Source organism: Cricetulus griseus, chromosome 4 (genome assembly GCF_003668045.3).
Source record: "Cricetulus griseus strain 17A/GY chromosome 4, alternate assembly CriGri-PICRH-1.0, whole genome shotgun sequence".
NCBI lineage: Eukaryota > Metazoa > Chordata > Mammalia > Rodentia > Cricetidae > Cricetulus > Cricetulus griseus.
Genome location: NC_048597.1, coordinates 214,262,141 through 214,284,367, shown reverse-complemented (window position 1 = coordinate 214,284,367; position 22,227 = coordinate 214,262,141). Strand labels below are relative to the sequence as shown.

Below are 22,227 nucleotides of genomic sequence, written 5' to 3'. Positions count from 1 at the left end.
TGTGCCAGCACACTGAATGAGGCTGGCTCTCCGCCAGAAGCTGTCCACTTGTACTTTTTAACTCAAGGTCATTCTCTTTCGAAGTCTGCAGGGAGGCCTCTGTGGGGGATGTCGTGTTTCTGGTCCACACCAGCATCAACCCCCAGCATGCCCGCAGCGTGCGGAACTTCTTGTATGCCTTGGCAAACAGCTTCCAAGTCGGCAGAGAGACCATCCGTGTGAGCCTGGCCCAGTACAGCGATACACCGGTTTCTGAATTCCTGCTTTCTACCTACTACCGCAAAGGTGATGTGTTGAGACACATCCACCGGCTTCAGTTTAAGCCTGGAGGCAACAAGATGGGCCGGTCTCTGCAATTCATTCTTGAGCATCACTTCCAGGAAGCAGCTGGGAGCCGGGCAAGCCAAGGGGTGCCTCAGATGGCGCTGGTGCTGAGCAGTGGCCCAGCGGAGGACAGCATCCGGGAACCTGCCGAAGCTCTCAGGAGAGCAGGAATCTTGCTATATGCTGTTGGTGTCCGAGAGGCAGCTCAGGCTGAGCTCAGGGAGATCGCAAGTAGTCCCAAGGATAAATTCACCTTTTTTGTTCCCAACTTCGCTGGCCTGCCTGGCCTTGCCCAGAAGCTGCGGCAAGAGCTCTGTAGTACTCTATTAGAGGCTCAACCCACTGAGCACCAGTCTCCAGGTACCCTTTCTTTCTTTCTCATCTGGATACCGAAGAACCCCAAACTTTGTCTTTCTTGTGTCCCTTTACTGCTCTCTCATATATATGTGGGCATATTTAAGTCAGAGATTAGAATTTTACCAGAGAAGGCGCATCTCTATTTCTCCAGCACCAAGACATCTCACTCATCCTGTGGGCCTTTTCAACCATACAATTTTGTCTAATGCTTCCAACTCTCTGAGACAAGTACTAACGTCCTAGGAAGAAAATTCAGATTCAGAGAGGTTAAATGGCTGTCCAAGATGATACCAGAAGTGAAAAACTAGGAAAAACTTGTGGTGGTGCCACACACTGGAGGAGCGTGAGTTCGTTTTTGAATGAAGAATTATCTGTTCCTAGAGTGATATTGTTATTCTGGGTTTAACTGTCCACCTTGCTTGGCCAAGGGGACACAGGAAGTGAGAGGACCAGGATGTCCCCAGGATGTTTGCTTGTTTCATTGTCGGCATGTTGGTTAAGATGACACATTTAAAGAAAAGACCTAGGCTTAGATCCTAGTTTTTCACTTCTGGTATCATCTTGGACAGCCATTTAACCTCTCTGAATCTGAATTTTCTTCCTAGGACGTTAGTACTTGTCTCAGAGAGTTGGAAGCATTAGACAAAATTGTATGGTTGAAAAGCCTGGCTCAGTGGCTACAAAACCAGAGGTACCCTTGTGCATTTCCTACTGTTTTGTCTGTTGGCACCTGTGAGAAGATGTACCTGTCTTCAACTGATGAAATTCTTCATGTTACTTAGCTTTATTAGAAAGCATGTACCTTTGCTTTTAAAAATCCTCTCAATGGCCAGCTCTGGTGGTGCAGGCTGGTAGGATTTGCTGGGGAGGCAGAGGCAGGCGGATCTCTGTGAATTTGAGGCCATCCTGGTCTCCAGAGCGAGTGCCAGGATAGGCTCCAAAGCTACACAGAGAAACCCTGTCTCGAAAAACAAAACAAATCCTCTCAATGTACTCATTTTAGATTTGTGGATACCTGAATTGAATTTCCTAAAGCATGAAACTTAAAGTAGAGAAAGAGACGATTGTGTATGGTCTCCATCAAAATCCACAGGAGGACAGACCTTCATTGTTTTGATATTTTCCTATGAGCATGTGAAGCAGAGAAAGTGCTAAAAGTTGATCCCTCAGTGTAGCAGTGTGTGGCATTCCTATGGACAAACAGATGTTATATACTTTTAAAACAGCACTTCAGGGTTTACAAAGACATCTTATGTATGTAATCATAACTACCATCTGCTGTTGATGTTCTAGAGCAGGGGTTCTCAACCTTCCTAATGCTGCCACCCTTTAGTATAGCTAGTTTCTCATGTTGTGGTGACCCCAACCATAAATTTGTTTTTGTTGCTGCTTTGTAACTGTAATTTTGCTACTGCTATGAATCGTAGTGTAAATACGTGTTTTCCTATGGTCTTAGGAGACCTCTATGAAAGGGTCATTTGACCCCCAAAGGGGTCTTGCCTCACAGGTTGAGAACTGCTGCTCTATAGTTTTCAAGCCTTGTTTACATTACTCATCAGGCTGCTACTATCTCAAATTTGTAAATAAGCAGGGTGATTAGTATCATGATTTTTAGATTTTTCAGATAAGGAAATCAAGGTTAAAGGTACCACAGGTATGTGGTAGAGTTAAAGATCTGGTTCCCAGGACTGTTGGACCCATTGGCTACAGGACACATGTTAGGGGGGGGGGGCAGTCAATAAGGCTATGCTGGACAGAGAGCAGAGGAAAGTAAGGACTATGCCAAAAATTTCCACAAAGGCTAGTGTTGTCCTGACCCTTTGTGGGAACTCAAGAGCAGATGTTATGTCTCTGGGTTGTCTTGACCTTGAATCTAGGTCCAGCAAGAAACTGGCTTTTGTAAAACTGAGAAAAAGGCAGTAGGTGGAGGGAAGTCTTCCAAAGAACAATGCTTAGAAATGGTCAAAAGGACGCAGCAGGATCTGGGCAGAGTAGTGGTGTCTGCTAAAGTAGATGATCCTCAAAACACCATGAGTGTGTAGGGACGGGTGTAAAGATGACAGCGGACAGAGAAGGAAAGTCTCAAAGAGGTGAGTGACAAATAGATCAGGGCTGCTAACTGATAGAAGGGCAGTGAGACCTACTACAGAAGATGTGACAGATTCCAGCTCTCCGACCCAGTAGTGCCGGCACATGCCTGGAGATGAGGTTTTCATCAGAAGAGGAGAGAGGTGGCTCACTCTGACTGGAGAGAAGGCCATCCCTCTTGCAGTATGCTGTTAACACTTTAAAAGGTTTAGCTTCTTGATGTGAGCCTAGGCATTGTCCAGTGGATTTCAAGGCTGGCGGTGGAAGCAGCAGTAGAGCAGTCCTGAAGCCTTGGAAGACAAGAGGGTGGAGGGAAGGGACACAGGTCTCTGAGCACACTGTCATTGTCCTTTCTTTCTGGTCACCATTCTGCTTTGCCAACTCTTTTTTTTTTTTTTGACTTTTTTTTTTAATTGAATTACAAACAAGATTGAATTACATGACAATTCCAGAGTGTTTAGAACAAAACCTCTGAGTCTCCATCCCTTGCCTTCTCTCTTGCAGTTTGCACAGAAGCATCCCTGGCTGACATTGTGTTTCTAGTGGACAGCTCAACCAGCATCGGACCCCAGAACTTCCAGAAAGTAAAGAATTTCCTTCATTCTGTCGTCTCGGGTCTTCTCATTGGCAGTGATCGGGTCCAAGTGGGACTAGTCCAGTATAGTGACAGCATCTACCCGGCCTTTCAGCTGAAACAGTCCTCTCTGAAGAGCACGGTCCTGGAACGGATCCGGAATCTATCCTATAGCACAGGAGGCACAAATACAGGAAGTGCCCTAGAGTTCATCAGGGCCAACTACTTGACTGAGATGAGTGGCAGCCGGGCCAAGGATGGGGTTCCTCAGATAGTTATCCTGGTGACAGATGGGGAGTCAAATGATGAGGTTCAGGATGCAGCTGACCAGCTGAAAAGAGATGGAGTCTTTGTGTACGTGGTAGGGATCAATGTTCAAGATGTCCAGGAGTTGCAAAAGATAGCCAGTGAGCCATTTGACAAGTTCCTCTTCAACATGGAAAACTTCAGCATCTTGCAGGAGTTCTCAGGGAGCCTCCTTCAGGTTCTGTGTTCAACACTGGAGAGACAGATGACAAGTAAGCCGTGTTCAGCTCACCACTCCAAATCTACCACTGGACTGCAATGTAGTGATGTGTTTCCAAGGGGGAAGGAAGGCCTACCATCATGGCAGCATCTGGGAATGCTTCCTGGAGGAGATGAAGTTTGAGCTGGGCTTGAAGGAGGAATAGTGTGTTCATGGTTAGGAACCGGGGGGGGGGGGCAGGATTTGCTGTTGTGCTGTTTAGAGGAAACAACATGGGGTTTGGAATCCAGAAGACATGCTTTTTAAATCTTGCATCTGCCACATTTTAGTTACTGTCAGATCCAAAGGAAACTCCAAACTCCAAAGGGCAGTCCATATATCCAGAATGAGTTCAACCTGCACTACAGGAGGACGTCTGGCAGTTAGATAAAAGCCAGTGTTCTCCAGGAACTTGTCAGCCCATTTCCACCTGCCCAAAGAAGTCATTTCCCTTATCTCCAACAGAAGGGACAGATGGCCAACTGTAGCGCCTATCAGCACATCAAAGGACACATTGGCCTCCAGACTCCCTTAGTAACACAAGTACCTGCTACATTTTTCAAAGTCCACGCTAGCATCAGCCTTCTCACCCCCTCTTCTACCTAAACTCCCCCCAGCTCACAGGCTCCCCTCCCACAGCTACTCATCCTCCTCATAGCCCAGCTATCCCCTTCTCTGGCTGTTCTCACTGTGCTCTCTCTATTCTCTATCTCTTGCTATCTCACTATCTCTGCTATTCAATCCTGCTCTCCTGCTTCCCTGGCCCTGGTCATGTCCAGGCTGCTGGCCATGTTCAGTCTACTTCTTTTTCTGTCTTCTCTGGACTCTTCTCTCCTAGATACCTCCGGATATTTGATCTCTCTTAAGTACAATAAAAAATAAACAACTCCTTCCCCTTAACCATACCATGCAACAGTCATCAGAAGTTATATGGTCACTGCAGCAGCTCCAATTCTCTTCAGTGCCTTCACTTGCAGGATGGGTAGATATCATGTAGAGCAATGGTTTATGATGGATAAAGTCTATAAAGAGCTGTGGCTCACAGAGGCCACTTGGCAGCGGTTAGTTTCTTGCCTTCTCCATTGGTGGAAGAAGACTATGAAGTAGACAGTAAAGAAGCAGGCCAGAGAGGAGGAGGAAGAGATGGAGAAGAAGAGGTGGAGGGAGATAGATTGATAGATAGGACAGAGAGACATAGAAAGAGAGAAACAGAGCGAGAGAGAGGAAGAGAGAGAGAGAGATACAGAGAGACAGCTAACCAGACAGACAGAGAGAATGCCTGTGTTAGAGTCCCAAGTAGCAAAGCGGCAAGTCTTAGGTGTACAATTTTGTGTCACTATATTACCTGTCCTTGTTATTGCCCACACCAAACCATCCTTGTACTCCTTTTTTTTCATAAGAACTTGATTTGATTTATGTTTTCCTTCCTTCTTTTACTTCTAGAGTCCACAAAGACCTATGCAGATGTGGTCTTTCTTCTTGACACCTCACAGGAAACATCACAGGCCAGTTTCCAGTGGATGCAGAACTTCATTTCTAGAATTATTGGTATCCTGGAGGTTGGCAAAGACAAGTACCAGGTTGGGCTGGCTCAGTACGGTGATGACGGTTATACTGAGTTTTTGTTTAATACCTACAAGACCCGGAATGAGATGATCACACACATCCAGGAGCACTTGGTGCTCCGAGGTGGCTCCAGGAAGACAGGCCGAGCCCTTCGGTTTCTTCACCAGACTTTTTTCCAGGAGGCAGCAGGAAGCCGGTTCTTACAGGGTGTCCCCCAGTATGCGGTGGTCATTACCTCAGGCAAATCTGAGGATGAGGTCCGAGATGCTGCACAGACCCTGAGGAAGAGAGGCGTGGACGTCATGTCTATGGGGGTGCAGGACTCTGACAGGACGGAACTGGAGGGGACAGGGCCTCTGGTGTTTGTGTCTGACCTGTGGGGAGAAGATGGAGTCAGACAGCTAATGCAGGATGTGAATGTGGTGATCCAGGGGACTGAACAGCCTGAGGTCAGGACTGAGGTTGCAAAGGATTCTGTAGGAGGTAAGCTACATGAGTTACCAGGAGGTCACAGTATATGAAGAAAATCTGGGGGCTTGGACGCGTAGTTCAGTTGGCGGAGTGCTTGCCTAGCAAGCATGAAGGTTTGGGTTTTATTCCCAGCACTGCACTCTAGGCATAGAGGCAGGAGGATCTGAAGTTTAAACTCATGCTTTGTTAGTTACATATTGAGATCCCCCCGTTTTTTTTTAAAGGAGGAAGAGAGGAAGAAAGTGTTGGGAAAAGACTTACTGAGGGCATTCCTCAGTGTTAGGTCACTTGTCCCTGTAGATAGGGGGAGAAAGGGGACATGGAGTGCCTCAGTTGTCATTGTGTAGCATCTCCGGTTGCCACTAACACGCTGCTGAGCAAACCATCTGCAGTTAGTGCTTGCAATAATGCTTTATCCTCACAGGTCTGGGTCGGCTGACCATGGGTGAGTACCACGGCATAGATTTGCTGCCCTTACCTGGGCTTGTTCACAGATCTGAGGTTTAAGCTGGGGCTGGCTAGCTAAGGATGGCTCTGCTTCTGAGGTCAATCCAGCTACTCTGACCAAATTCTCCCTGTGGTAATTGCAGAGATCCAAGAGAAAAATCCAATTGTATAAATGCTTTTCAGATCCCTACAGCACCTGCTGGTATACTGTTAGTCAAAGTAAGTCACATAACTGTCAGCATCAGTGGAGGAAGGAAGTATAGTGTTTGCATGGGCGTATGAGGGTCAGGGAGTAACTATTTCTAAATGTTAACCTAAGCTACCACATACCTTTCTAGGCTGGCCATTAGCCCCACCCCCCCAACTTAAAAAAAATTTATGTATAAGGGTGTTTTGCCTGTATGTATGTTTATATACCACATGTGTTCCTGGAGCCTGTGGAGGTCAAAAGAGGAAGTTGGATCCCCTAGGACTGGGGTTACAGATGGCTGAGGACCACCTGTGAGTGCTGGGAATCAAACTCAGATTTTCTAGAAGAGCAGCCAGTGCACCAAACTGCTGGGCCATCTTTCCACCATTTGTTTATTGTTTTTACATGCATGTGTGTGGGCTTGTGTGAGTTTGTGTGCACTACATACATGAAGGAGTTCCCAGAGGCCAGAAGAGAGCATCAGATCCCTGGATTTAGAGTCACAAGTGATTGTGAGCTGTCATGTGGATGCCTGGACCTGAGCCCAGGTCCTCTGTAAGAGCAGAAAGTGCTCTTAACCACCGAGCCATGTTTCCAGCTCTTCAATTTCTTTTTTGAGACACAGTCTCACTCAAGAGACCAAGCTGGTCTTTGAACTTGTGATCCTCTGCTTCAGCTTCCAAGGGCTGGGATAACAGGCATGCCTCATCCTGTCCACTTAGCCTAATATTTGGAAAAAGATGTTCACAAAGCTTTCAGAATTTCATGTTGTCTCTGTTGAAATGAGGAGGGGAGAAGTGATTAAATAAAGTGTTTCAGACCCATAAGGGGGATTTTGACCCAGAGTCTTCTTGAAGGTAGAAAATGAAGGAAAAAGCCAGCCAATACCCAGAACTTTTAAGATCATTACACAAACTGGAAGGTGATCTTGAGTGACTTTATAATGGGTGCCTGTAAACTGAAGGAGCTATGAATACTCGTGTGTGTGTGTGTGTGTGTGTGTGTGTGTGTGTGTGTGTGTGTGTATGTGTGTGTGTATTTTGGGATAGGCATGACCCTCTTGATGCTCTTTGACTATCATGTTAAAAAAAAGACTTCCTCTAAATTCTAAAGCATGCAAGTAAAGTTAGCATATTGTAACTTAGAACTGTAAGCACATTATTGTGGCAGGTAGACCATGTCACAATGATGACTTTACATATGAGTGTTTTCTTTATCCCTCTGTTCTCATGCTGAAATCCTTATGTCTTTTTGGTTTCCAGCATGTCCGACTGCTGTTCCAGCTGACTTGGTGTTCCTTGTTGAGGAATTTAGTAGGGCCGGGCAATCCAATTTCCAACAAGTTGTCCATTTCCTGAAGACCACTGTCCAATCTCTCAACATCCATCCTGATGCTGTGAGAATCAGCTTGGTCTTTTACAGTGAGGAACCACGGCTGGAGTTTTCCTTGGATACATTTCAAAATGATGGCCAAGTCTTACACCACTTAGACAAGTTGACCTTCCAAGGAAGAAGAGGAAGGACAAAGGCAGGTGCTGCTTTGGATTTCCTGAGGAATGAAGTTTTCATTCCAGAGAAGGGCAGCCGGTCCAAGCAAGGTGTGCAGCAGATAGCTGTGGTCATCATGGAAAGTCCCTCTCTAGACAACGTGTCTACACCTGCTTCTCACCTCCGCAGGGCTGGGGTCACTATCTATGCAGTGGGCATCCAGGCCACCTCTGAGAGTAAGGACCTGGAGAAGATTTCCACATACCCTCCCTGGAAGCATGCTATCCGCCTAGAGTCCTTTCTGCAACTCGCCATTGTGGGAAACAAACTTAAAAACAGGCTCTGCCCTGAGACTGTGAGCAGAATCTATCCTCAGAAAAGTTTTACCCCACAAAGAGCACAAGAAGGTAGGAGCGCTTGGTGCATTTGGTGTGTGTGTGTATGTGTGTGTGTCCTTCCTGTCCTTTACCCATCATGAAAAAAATTGGGGTCAACTCATTAAAAAGCAGAAACCTCAACTTAGAAAAATCTTAGTTGCTTGGTTCTGAACAGTCTAGAGGAAGTACAGTTAAGATACCTTTTGACCGTAAATAAATAAATAAATAAATAAAAAGCTGGGTGCTGGGACTACAGTCTTATATTACCACACCTTGCCTAATATGTGAAATTCACATCTGTTTGGCTGCTGTGAGAGCTTTTGTGTCTGCTTTTGTGTTTTTTTTCTCCCCTGCTAGTATTTCTTAGATTCAACCTAGAATAATAGATTTAAATTCAAATCACTGAAATATAGATAATTGACTTAGAAATTCAAGCCTGTGATTATATCTTCAGGGAAAAAATCACTGAGGTTTTATAAAAATACTAAGTGATTTTTATATTTTCTTGATTCCTTGTACTGAGGTCCAGAAATATGAATTACACAAACGAGTCTCAGCCTTTCCCTTTGACCTGTGTTTTTAGTCCCTCTTTCTGTTCTAGGAATGAGAAATTCGTTAAAAATGGCTTTCATTTCCTGGTCCATTCCCTGCTTATATCCTATTGGGCAGAAGGGGAGAAAAAGAGCCCAGCTAAGTCACAAGTGATTTAAAGAATCTGAGGGCTGACTCTGTGCCAGGGTGCACAATGGCTAAGAAGGGACTTGGAATCAGGAAAATTGTCCCAGAGTCTGGAGTGTACGGGAGGCTTAGACATTAATAGAAGCTTGAATGACTTCACCAGAATTCTGCCTGGATGATCATAATGATCAGAGTATCTATCCAGTTATTGACCAATTGTGTACACACACACACACACACACACACACACACACACACACACAAGCATGCATATATGAATGCATGCATATGTATGTGAGCCTTTTAAACATTTGGTGTGTACAATCCATGTGGGTAGGGACTCAGTAGCGGCCTGACTGTAAGGGATGTCTTCCTTGGACCTTCTCCTGAACCCTATATCAATTTGACAAGATTGGCAAGAGTGTGTGATACTAGGCAGTGTTTAGAGCCCTGGCCTCTGCAAGATCACATGAAGAGCCTGGGTAGTGGCTTAGCGTGTTAGTCTGCTGCTGTGTGAGCTGGATGCAGGCATTTCTTCCTGCACAGTGGTCCTTCTCTTAGACTTCAGGCGGCCTCTGCTTGTCACCTCCCGTAGGGACAGACTGTTCTTTCTGTAAACCATGTGTCAACACAAAACCAAAATTCTCACCTCAAAGGTGAGACAGTCTGTTCTGAAGTCAAATATGAGTAACGATGACACAGTGTCTTAGTTATTGTTCTATTGCTGTGAAGAGACACCATGACCAGAGCAATTCTTATAAAGGAAAGCATTTGGCTGGGGCCTTGCTTAGAGGTTCAGAGGCTTAGTCCATGGTCATTATGGCAAGTATCATGGTGGCACACAGGCAGGTGTGGTGCTGGAGCAGTAGCTGAGAGCTTTTACATCCTGATCAACAGGCAACTGGAAGAGAAATAGAGAGAGACATAGAGACACACAGAGAGACAGAAAGATGTACACAGAGACAGAGAGACACAGACAGATAGACAGAGACAGATAGAGACATTGGGCCTAGTGTGTGGTTTTGAAACCTTAAGGCTCCCTCCCAGTGATACATGTCCTCAAATAAGGCCACATCTACTCCAACAAGGCCACGCTTCCTAATCCTTCCCAACAATTACCAACTGGCAGCCAAGTATTCAAATATGTGAACCTATGGTGGTGGGGGCAATCTTATTCTAACCACCACATATAGGAACACAGATACCCAAACTCCATGATCAAACATGGTAATAGTCTGATGAAATTTTTATAATAACAGAACAAAGAAAATCATAATAATTTCAAATACAATGGTGGAAACATTAGGTAGATAGTTTAAAGCAAAGTATAGGCTATAAGCTCAGATGTTATCTGATGACACTCTTAGGCTTTTGGTTACTGGAAGCTAGTGGTCTGAAAAGTTAGTACATTTAAAAGGTTTTAACCTGGGGCCTGGAGAGATGGCTTGGAGGTGAAGAGCACTTGGATGCCAGTGGCTTGTTTTCATGGCTGACCTTGGGGGACACCGGGAGGGGAGTAGAGTTTGAGAGTGTAATAGAATATAGAAAGCAGGGGATGAGAGGTAACTTAAAGTTTGGCTACAAGAAAACTCACACCCAGTTATGCTGGAGCCTCAGGGAAGTTGTGGGGAACTCACCCAAGAGTTTTTTTTTTTTTTTTTTTTTTTTTTTTTTTTTTTTTTTTTTTTTTTTTTTTTTAGACAGGGTCTCAGTATACAGCCCTGGCTAGCCTGGAACCCACTATGTATACCAGACTGGCTTTGAACTCACAGATATCCTCCTGCCTCTGCCTCTTGCATGCTGGGATTAAGAGCTGCCGTATTTAACCAACCCAGCCAGCTGTTGGCCAGTGGCTGCTACTAGTCTTCTTCCTGGCATTGTGGTCTGCCCAGCGGCCAGGCTTATGATGCCAGGGGATCATGGGAGCTGAGGGAGTAGGGCAGAGATTGGGATCAGTGGCTTTGGGTACACACCTCCTCCTGACATTCTGTCCTAACGGGTCGTGGCTTCTTCTCATTGGCCAGATTGCGTGCATGTGGAGAGGGCGGATATTTACTTCCTTATCGATGGATCTGGCAGCATCGGACCACATGACTTCACTGAAATGAAGGTGTTCATGAAGGAGATGATAAAGATGTTCCACATTGGGCCTGACAGAGTACGATTTGGAGTCGTTCAGTACTCAGACACAATTATAAGCCAGTTTTTCCTCAGCCAGTATACCAGCATGGCAGATCTGAGGACAGCCATTGACAGCATCCAGCAGGGAGGAGGTGGCACCACAACCGGTGAAGCCTTGAGCAAAATGACCCTGGTCTTTGAAGACACTGCCAGAATCAGTGTTGCCCGATACCTCATAGTCATCACTGATGGTCAGTCTTCAGACCCTGTGGCTGAGGCTGCACAGCGATTGAGGGACACTGGAGTCAACATTTATGCCATTGGAGTAAGGGACGCTAATACGACTGAGCTCAAGCAAATAGCAAACAACAAGATGTTTTTCATATATGAGTTTGATTCCTTGACAGACATTCAACAGGAAGTCATTCGGGACATCTGCTCCTCAGAGAGTAAGAATTAAGAAAATAATCATATATTAATACATACATAGCAATTGGGTTTCATTATGAAATCTCATAATAATATATATATATATATATATATATATATATATATATATCATATTCTCCCCATTATTTTCTCTTGCTCCCTCCTATTTTCCTATTTCTGCTGATCCCCCTCTTCTTCCTAACTGTTCCCTTCTACTTTCATGTTTTTTTCTCCCTTCTTTTTTCTTTTCCTTTTCCTCTGTGTGTGACCCAGTGAGCTTCGTGAGAGTTGCTATGGGAACATGGGTGAGAGGTTGCTTACAGGAGCATGGGCATCTCACTAGAGGCTCTTCCACTGCTGGAGTAAGAATCTTCTAAAACCTGTTTAATGGATCTTTAATTACTCGAATGGTTCACTGGCTGGCGAGTGGGTTTTGAGGACAGAGTGACAGTAACCTGAAAGAATCCAAGCTGGTCAAATTTTATATCTTTATCCCACGGCTGTGTCTTATTTTGAGGCTAGTTTGTGCTGAGTTGCTGAAAGTTTATGACTGCCCTTCCATCCCTTTAAAAATATTTTTGATTGTCAGCTGCAAACTTGTAATCCGCTGGCTGCAGGCTCTGACCAGATGTCCTCTTGTGTTGTCCACCCCTCCCCTCCCCCACCTCCCTGCAGCCTGCAAAAGCAAGAGAGCTGATATCATCTTCTTGATTGATGGCTCAGAGTCCATTGCCCCTAAGGACTTTGAAAAGATGAAGGAATTCATGGAGAGGATGGTGAACCAGTCTAATATCGGTGCTGATGAAATTCGGATGGGCCTTCTGCAGTTCAGCTCCACTCCCCGGGAAGAATTCAGGCTCAACCAATACTCCTCCAAGGTGGACATGCGCAGAGCCATCTTGAATGTTGAACAAATGAACGATGGCACCCGTACTGGGAAAGGCTTGAATTTCACTCTGCCTTTTTTTGACAGTTCAAGAGGAGGGAGACCCAGTGTTCATCAGTATTTGATTGTGATCACTGATGGCATCTCCCAGGATAGTGTAGCCGCCCCAGCCAAAGCCCTCAGGGACAGAAACATAATTATTTTTGCCATTGGGGTCGGAGAGGCTCAAAGAGCCCAGCTTTTGGAGATTACTAATGACCAGGACAGGGTGTACCATGAAGAAAATTTTGAGTTCCTTCAGAACTTGGAAAAGGAAATTCTTTATGAAGTCTGCAGTTCCCAAGGTAAGTGAGAGAGAAGCTGTTGGGTCTGCAAGCTCTCAGAAGGACCCTATTTGCTGTCTCAGTAATGTAGGATGCTGACCCTACTGTCTGGGCATGAGGTGGATGGGAAGATCATCTGTTGGGTCCCAGCTCTTGACACTCTGGCTCAGGTTTCCCTGGAAACTCTTAGTTATTCCTGTGCTGTCACTTCCCTGGTCACCGGAGACCTACAATTTCTGACCATGCGTCCCTTGTAGCATAGACAAAGCCAGTTAGCAATGTGAGCACAGCTTCCTGCAGGTTTGTGACTATCAACAGGGAATGAGCAGAAAGTCCATCACCAAGACAGTCTCTTGTGAAGCAGAGCACAGTGTCTTCTCTGTGAAGCCCTTGTACAGAAGCTTGCTGCATGTTCTGTTCTGTTTCTAAAGGGTCAAAGTTGACTTTAATTCCTTTCTGCCTTACCCCATAAGCTTCTCCTCCTCATCCTCTGCCCAAGATGGTGAGGTTCAGAGACAGTCTAACCTCCTCCTGGCAGTCTGAACCTGCTCTTCTTTCCCTAAGACTTGACTTCCAGGGAGTGATGGAGACAGAAAAGTACCTTCATGAATGACTCTGCAGTAGGTGAGAGGCTGTCACAAACACCTTCATCGTCACAGTAGCTAACACATGCACAAGCAGACACACACAGATAAACACAGGTACACACATAGATACACACACACACACTTACACGCATGTATATACCCACACCCTAGCTTTCAGGAATCAGTACAGGGCTTGAGCATTCAAGGCAAAGTATTGTGTCCTTATGTTCCGTCTCAACCCCCTTGGATAGATTTTATTTTTTTCAAATATGTATTTTTTATTTTCTGAAAGTGAAAATATGTTTTGCTTGCATGTATGTCTGTGCACCACATGTGTGCAGCGCAGAGCCCACAGAGGCCAGAAGAGGGTGTTGGGTTCCCCATAGGACTGGAGTTACAGACTGCTGTGAGCCACCTTGTGAGTGCTGAGAATTGAACCCAGGTCTTCTACAAGAGCAGCCAGTGCTCTTAACCACTGAGCCATCTTTCCTTTCTCCAGACTGCCCCACCCCCCTCAGTATCCTCGAGGCTTTGTGAATGCTAAGAAAATTCTCTGCCACTAACCACATCCTCAAGGCAGCTGGTTCCACGGTCTGTGTGGCACACTTTGTTTGTTTATTTATGAGACAGGTTCTCTTTAGGTATCCCTAGATGGCCCTGAACTTGCTATTTAGACTAGGGTAGCCTTGATCTCCAGATATCACCTGCCTCTGCCTCTTGAGTGCTGGGATTAAAGGCGTGTGCCACCTTGCCCAGCCACTATTGAGCCTTTTGATGCAGTATAACATAGCCTGACAAGGTCTTAAAAACGTACACGTTTGGATCATCTTGGATCTGGTTAAAGTGAAAAATCTAAGGTCAGCGAAGGAGTCTGTATTTTAAAAATGAATCCACTAATTATACTTTGAAAATTTCATCCCTGTCTGTAACGCACATCAGCCATTTTTATACCCCCTATTCCCCTCCCACTTTCGATAAGCCCATTCTTCTTCCCAGCAAATCTCTCTCTCTCTCTCTCTCTCTCTCTCTCTCTCTCTCTCTCTCTCTCTCTCTCTCTCTCTGTGTGTGTGTGTATGAAACCCACTGAGTTTAATTAGGGTTGGCAACCTGTGCATGGATAGGGGTTGCTTACTGTACTATGAGCAAGAGTCTGTATATCTAACAAGGTACCAGGTACTACTAATCCTACAAGTCTGTGAACTATGATTTGAATAGGGGAAAGTGTAACAGAACACAGTGAGACATAATATAGTCATTGAATAGTATGGGGTAATTTATAATACACCATGGCATAGAATCACGTAAAGGATGGATAATGAAACCTTAAACTCTTAATATTCCTACAAAAGATGCTATGTGTATAGCAGATGATTTTGCTATTTTATCCCTGAACTATGTGTTTTTACATATACATGGTTATGTGAAATATCCATTTTTTTTGAGACAGGGCTAGCCTGGAACTCACTGTATAGCCTGGCAGGCATGGGAGTCATGGTAACTAACCTTAGCCTTGAGAGCTGAGATGACAGTGCCACCATGCAAGGCATTGTAGCTTTTTAGCACTTTGAGGCCGAAGGGACAAAGGGAAGAAAATCATGTCTTTTCCTTAGTTATGTGCCTATTAACAGGTCCTGTGACCTGTCAGCCTCAGCAGGAGGCAGAATATGGGCTCTGGACATTTACAAAGCCCTTGGGGTCTCAGAATGGGAGAGAACAAGCAGTACTTAAAAAAATCCACTCATCAGGATGCCTCCCCAGCGGAAGCACTTCCACACCTGTCTCAGGTGATGTGGCTGTCAGGGCGGGGTGACTCCTGGGGCACAGTCAACATTCTCTCTCTCAGGTTTCTCACTCTGTGTACAGTGCTGCTGTAGTATCCATTCATCTGGTGCCATTATTAGGATATTCAATTCCTAGGTGAGAAAAACAGGGCTGAGAGTGGCTGCAAACAAATGGGAAACAGTGGGGGCAGGGTTTGAATTGCCTAACAGTTTGGTGTCAAAAGACAGACCAAGCACTCCCTGGCATGATGGTGCATGCCTTTAATCCCAGCACTCCAGAGAAGGAGGAGGTCGAGGTGGAGGCCGAGAGGTAGGATCTGTGAATTCTAGGCCAGCCATGGTTATACAATGAGACCTTGCTTCTGCCCCCGAAAAAAAAAATGTCAGGTCAGGGTCATTTTGGTTCTAGGTCAGCCTCAGCTATATAGAGGGTACTAGGATAGCCTGGCTACATGTGACCCTGTCTTAAAAACAAACATGGAAAACAAACAAGCTGGGGAGTTGATGTTGTCAGTCAAGTGCCTGCTGTGAAAGCGTGAGGACCCAAGTTCAGATCCAAATACAAGCATGGTGGTATGTACCTGTAATCCCAGGGCTGGGGAGACAGAAACAGGAAGATCCTCGATGGTTGGCTGGTGAGTCCAGCTGAATCAGTGAGCTCTGGCTCATCCAGATACCTTTGAGTCTAGCTGAATCAGTGAGCCAAAGGGCTTGAGGGAGACACCCAGGGTAAATAAACCTCTGGCCCTCCCTCACCATGCACACAAGCACATGCATATATACATACAGACTCACATACATACTCTCACACACATGAACATGTACATAGACACACATGCAAACCAGTCCCCCCCCACAAACAACAACAAAAGCCCATAAAAACAATAACCCTTATATAAGCACACAGAGACTTTGTGAGCAACTGGGACCTAAGAGGTGCTGGGCTTTATTATGGAAGACTCATTGGGGCTCCCTGCATCCTAGCAAAGCTTTAAAGTCTGTTTTGATGAGGTATTAAATTAGTGTCAAGATGCCTGTTGCTTCACAGTAGCCCAGTGAGTTTAGAAATCATTTGAAACAAACACACAGATACAGCTATTTCAAAGATGGAGGCTGAGCTGTAACTCAGTGGTAGAGGACACTTGCCTAAAATAAACCAAACCAAACCAAAACAAAAAATCAAGGATCATGGAATTCCCTGCATGTCTTAGTTCAAAATCTCCAGATATCAAAGTCCTGTGCTTTCTTTCTCTGCAGGGGAACAGTGCCCACCTTCTCTTTCCACTCATTTTCTACCAGGTGGATTAAGATTCTTGCTCACTCAGATTCACCTTTAACTTTTTGATGAAATTGGGCTAGACACTTTAATAACAGCCAGGAACTAATTAATTACAGAATTCTAGAGTCACAAAGCTGAAAAAGACCTTGGAGGTTGCTTGCCAAGATCCAGCCCTTTCCATTAACAGGAAAGAAAATGGTTCCTTGCATTTGTCAATTACTGAACAAAGCCAGTTGAGAAGTTCTGGGGAAATGTAAATTAGCAATGCAATACTATGCCACACCGATAAAAAAAAAGTTCTCTTGTATGAAATTGGGTTTGACATAGAAATGGGATTTACATCTGTGAAACTGCTATTTTGTGAACTTGAACTAGACTTTTAAACAAAGCAAAATCCAGTTATTTTATATGAAAATGGGAGAAAGACATGCTAGTTTCAGGAACATACCAGCTAGTGTGAATATGATCGCCAGGGGGCTAACACCTCACGGCCCAACCCTGGGTCTCAGATCTTTGGGAAACATTTCTACATACTTATTCCTTCCCAAATTTTGTCAACTAACCTTCAGTTTTAATTTTTCTAATTTGGAGTTAAGTATTGCAATGTGTGTGTGTGTGTGTGTGTGTGTGTGTGTGTGTGTGTGTGTGTGTGTGTGTGTGTGTGTGGTCAGAGAACAACTTACAGCAGTTTGTTCTCTTTCCATTGTGTGGGTTCTTGAACTCAGATCCTCTGGCTTGACAGCAAGTGCTTTTACCCACTGAGCCATCCTGCCAGCCTACAATGTGTGAAGACTTAAGAAGGAAATGTCCATATTCTCAGCTTGCCTTGAGTACTTTTAAGCTATGCATTGCCCCTGCTGAAGTAATTAATAGTACTAGCTCTTCTGTGGTTGCTCAGTTATTCATTCATCTTTATTCTAAATGAGATGTTATCTGTGAGTATCAATTTTTCATTCTCAATGGAATTTTGTAAATGGGCTTATTATACATTAATTATAGCCTGAAATACCAGTGGACCTTCAAATTCTAGATTAAGTCTCCCCAGAGGGCCTTATAATTTTTCAAGCAGAAGAAACAAAAAGCAGAGGCTACCATTCAGCTCTCACCTTTTCTAATAGTCTGCCATACTCCCCCAAAAGGCTGATGTATGGGCAGTAGCCGAGGAAGAAAACCCCCAGGGTGGAAGGTGAGTCACAAGTCCTCCTGAAAGAGACTCAAGACTTACTTATAGGTCTTCCTCACCTGTCAGACATCCAATGTTGTCTATATCAGGTCATGGGAGGATAGGATAACATAGCACCCACTCTTAAGGAACCCCTGTTTAGTAGAGGAGAAGACTAAGTAAAACCTTGGTGGATACACAGGACGTTATGTACTTGATCAGAGGAGGTGCAGGTAAAAATTGGAGAATGCTCAGAGGAGGAGGCAGGGACTTGAACTGCTACTTAAAGGACTTGAATATGTCAACCAGCTACATAGAAAAGGACATTCTAGGCAGAAGGAAGAGACTAGGATCTGCAGTGACAAAGGCATGGCAGACCCTACTTTGTATCAGTTAGCTTTTGCCTCCAAACTTAACCCACCACTCTTTAGACTTGGATTTGTGGGAGTTGCCTGGGGGAGCGTTCTTTCTGGCTTGGTGCACTATCTTCTGCAGCTGCAGGAGGCTGACACTACTTTTCCACTTTAGAAGGATGCCGCATGGATCTGTCTGTCGGAATTGACATCTCAACTTCTTCAGTGCGGGCTCAGCAGGAACTTCAAAGGTTGCTTCCAGGGCTGATGCTACAGCTGGCCTTGCTTTCTAATATCAGCTGTGACACTCCTGGCCCGATGGACTCAAGGTTCCGCTACGCAATTCCAGGCTCCAGTGGTCAGCTTGTCTTTGACTCAGGCTTTGATAAATACAGTGATGAGACCATTCAGAAGTTCTTGGTGCATCAGGGTTCCGTGAACAACCATATGAATGCAGACTTTCTGCAGTCCCTGGGAGAGACTGCCATCCGTCTGTCTTTTGCTAAAGTGAAGGTAATACATGCCTATAACCCAGGCTATGGAGCCTCAGGGCAGGGTAGGATAAAAAGGCTTTTGTAACTGAAACCAACAGAACTGACAAAAGTTGGGCTTTCATTTAACTGGCATGTCTTTATCAAGCCCTGGAAGCTCTGTGCTAAACAATACTGGGAGGGATCACAGAGAATGGTCCTGCTTCCAACTGTCCACTGCTTAGTGATCCAAATCCTTCCATGGCATAATTCACCCTTTTGTTTGTTTGTGACAGGGTCTCTCTATGGAGCCCAAGCAGGCCTTGAACTCACAGAATTCTACCTGCCTCTGCCTTCCCAGTGCTGGGATTAAGGGATGTACCACCACACCCTACCTGCACAATTCTCTCCTAAGATGCTCAGAGGATGCTGTAAGGCTTCCTAGTCTTTATGTTCACATATAGCCATTCAGAGTTCAACTATTATTTTTGTAATCATCACCTTGAGCTAGTCAAAGCCCACCCATGAAGCTTCTCCCTTCCTGATGCCCCTTGAATGGTGTATTTCAGGCATAACTTACACTTAGTTTTTCCTCCATTCACAATCCAATGTCCCCTACCTGCCTTCTCTCCTCTTGTTAATGGCACTTTGGTATTTTTTTAATGGATAAAGATGGAAGAGACTATTTTCTTCTTCTTTTTTTTTATTAGTTCAAATTAGGAACAAGCTTGTTTCACATGTCAATCCCTTCTCCCTCTCCCTCCCCTCACCCTCACCCTCACCCCTCCTACCCCACCCCGACCTACCCCCAGCCCATCCACCCTCCACTCCCCAGGCAGGGTAGGGCCCTCAACGGGGGCTCCCCAAAGTCCACCACATCATCCTGGTTTGGGCCTAGGCCCTTCCCCATGTGTCCAGGGCAAGAGTGCATCCCTTCACATGGGATGGGCTCTCAAAGTCCCTTCTTACACCAGGGAAAAATATTAATCCACTACCAGGGGCCTCCTAGAGTGCAGAGGCCTCCTCATTGACATCCATGTTCAGGGGGCTGGATCAGTCCTGTACTGGCCTCCCAGACAGCATCTGGGGTCGATGTGTTCCCCCTTGTTCAGGCCAGCTGTTTCTGTGGGTTTCTCCAACCTGGTACCGACCCCTTCAATCTTCATTCCTCCCTGGAAGAGACAATTTTTAAATTATCTTGGAAAAAAAAAGAGTTTAAATAGACTAAGAGGCTGGGCATACACACACGAAATTCACTTGTACTTTTAAGAATTGTAGGCAGAGGCAGGTGGATCTTGGAGTTTGAGGCCAGCCTGGTCTACAGAGAGCATTCCAGGACAACCAGGGCTATACAAAGAAACCTTGTCTCAAAAAACAAACAAAAAATATCAAACAACAACAAAAAAGAAATAGAAAAAGAAAAAGAATGTGCAATTTTTAGAATGTATTTCTGCATTTTCTTTTTTTCTCCTCCTTTTGGTTCCTCCATTCTTCCTGCTCTTTTCCCCTCCCTCTCTTCCTCATCCCCCAGGTCCTCTTAGTGTTTACCGATGGACTTGATGAGGACTTAGAGAGACTGAGGAGAACCTCGGAGCTCCTTCACAGCAAAGGTAAGTGTGCAGGTGCCCTGCATGGACTGGCTCCTTTCACCAAGGCCCCCTCCCGGTAAGGCCCCTCCCACCAAGGCAGAACTCCTTCATGACTCAGGTGGGGATGGACTCCAGTAGGTAGAGAGCATGGTTCCAATGGGCTGAGGCCCAGTCTCCCTCGTTTAAGTCGGAGGTTGTGGAGGCATCTCTACCTCCTAGCATCCCAATGTCTCAGAGCTGCCTGAGTGGTTTTGCAGATGCCACTGTACTCCAGTAGTGTCATCTGGTATTTTAGGTTTCTTAGACTCTCAGTGTGTCTTTTCTACAACCGCAGTTAGCTGGAAGCTGAGCCTTGCTCTTAGCACCCCCCCCCATTGTTACCAATCTTTCCCTCTGTTCTCCTCCACTTTTAAGGGCCAGGTAGCTACTCCAGGTGGCATATTTGTGAAATTAGAAGATGCCCATTGCCCGGAGTGGATGCAGCCGCGTGCAGGCTGCTGGCTGTGTTTCAGAGCACACTTGCTGCTCTTCTGGATGTCCTAGTGTAGGACAATTGGTTCATCTGCATAAAGTGGTTTGGCTGTTCTCATTTTGTGTCACACGAAGCAAAAGTGGGATGAATATCTAGTCACACTGACTTGTTCAATCTCTCTTGGGGCAGCATAAAAAGGAAGGGAGAATTCTAGGGACTCCAGGACACAAGGGAGAGCCCCCACCCAGGAATCTTGTTGGGGCTTCTCACCCACAAAAGAGCACAACTGACAACTGCTTAAGGTTTTTCTCCCTCCACCGCTGTAAACCTACGATCTTCTGGGAATCTCACCAGAAACCCCATCTACAGGGAAAGGACACGTGCAACCCTAGTGGTTCTAGTTCTGTAGGATTTATCAGATTCTAATTCCATCTCTGGCATCACCAGAGCCCCTCCAGTTATTTATCTCACTTATCATAAGTGGCGGAGGAGGAAGATGTTTCTTAGCAACCTTTTGAGATGTAACTTGAGAGCCAGCAAAACATACATAATGCTAATTTTAGATAATTCATTTTTACTCTCTCAGAGAAGCCTGGACCCATACTTGGGTCCCTCCTGTTTCCTGCTACTCTTTGTTTGGGGAGCCACCCCATGGTGGACACATCTTTCTTCTGAGCACCTCTCTTTTAGCCTTCTCGATTAAACCTGTATTAAAATATCTTTATTAAAATCTCCAACTCTGCTTCACAAACAGGCTAGTCACTGTGTTGACAACATGAACCCTGGTTTAGCCTGGGCCAGGTCTCTAACAGTTTGGAGGAAGTCCCCAGGCTGCTGAGGAAGGCAGTGTGAAGCTTTGTGTCAGTCCCCTCCTGGGTGACACCTTTGCCCTTGTCCTTTGATGGAGTGTATTCAAAACATCCCTATTGGTGAAAGTTTTTATTTTATTTTATTTTTATTTTTTAAGTGACAGTTTGCTTCCAGATGAACTTACTTCATTGATTACCCTGGAAGTTTATATTGTCACACTTTTTTTTTCTTTTTTTCTGGAAGAAATTTTCTAGTGTGTGACAAGAGACTGCAAACTTTGCTCACTTGTTAGTTGCCAAGAACATATTTTTAAGACATAAATTGGGAATATGTACAAGATTGTCAGCAGCTTGTTCAGAAGCCAAAAGCCAACTGTGTATATACTGAGAGTTTACTGATCAAAATGTTAACAGTAGTATTTATTATGACAACAAACATGGTAATTTCTGATTGAATTTTTAAAACATCATGTCTATTTGGTCTCCCCATGTGAACAGACTCCACTGATATTTTAGTGCCTGCTTCATTAGCTAGGTTCTGCCTAAACTCATGTAACCCCCAAACCCTAGCAGCTTGAGGTAGCCAGAATGTATGCACTTTATGCTTCCTGCTCACCCATCAAACTCCCTGGCACTTTTTAACTGCTGTGGCCAGGGAAACCGGGTGGAATTGAACACACTTCTGAAGACGTGTTCCTGGGAGTGACACTTGTCACTTCTGTTCACATCTCATTGCCTGGAGCAACTATATTATCACTTTGAACTTAAAATATTTTTTCAGTATTAGCAATTGAGGCTTGCTGAAGCTATGGCCTTCTCTAAAAAGTGAGGTCCTGGTACTAGAAGGACGGCTCCATGGTCAAGAGCCTCTTACAGAGGATCTGGACTTGATTCCCAGCAC

The 22,227-nt window shown here is 45.1% G+C and overlaps 1 protein-coding gene across 1 annotated transcript in view; it reads left to right on the top strand.

Annotated features, from left to right (window-relative positions):
- LOC100770413 (collagen alpha-4(VI) chain) overlaps window positions 1-22,227 on the top strand; it is a 94,941-nt gene that overhangs the window by 3,355 nt on the left and 69,359 nt on the right. Inside the window, exons 2-9 of the mRNA XM_035444236.1 lie at window positions 85-684; window positions 3,274-3,861; window positions 5,292-5,897; window positions 7,785-8,417; window positions 11,090-11,635; window positions 12,291-12,845; window positions 18,165-18,499; window positions 19,988-20,066. Of these exons, the coding sequence (XP_035300127.1) occupies window positions 85-684; window positions 3,274-3,861; window positions 5,292-5,897; window positions 7,785-8,417; window positions 11,090-11,635; window positions 12,291-12,845; window positions 18,165-18,499; window positions 19,988-20,066 (3,942 nt within the window). The remainder of the gene's footprint in view (window positions 1-84; window positions 685-3,273; window positions 3,862-5,291; window positions 5,898-7,784; window positions 8,418-11,089; window positions 11,636-12,290; window positions 12,846-18,164; window positions 18,500-19,987; window positions 20,067-22,227) is intronic.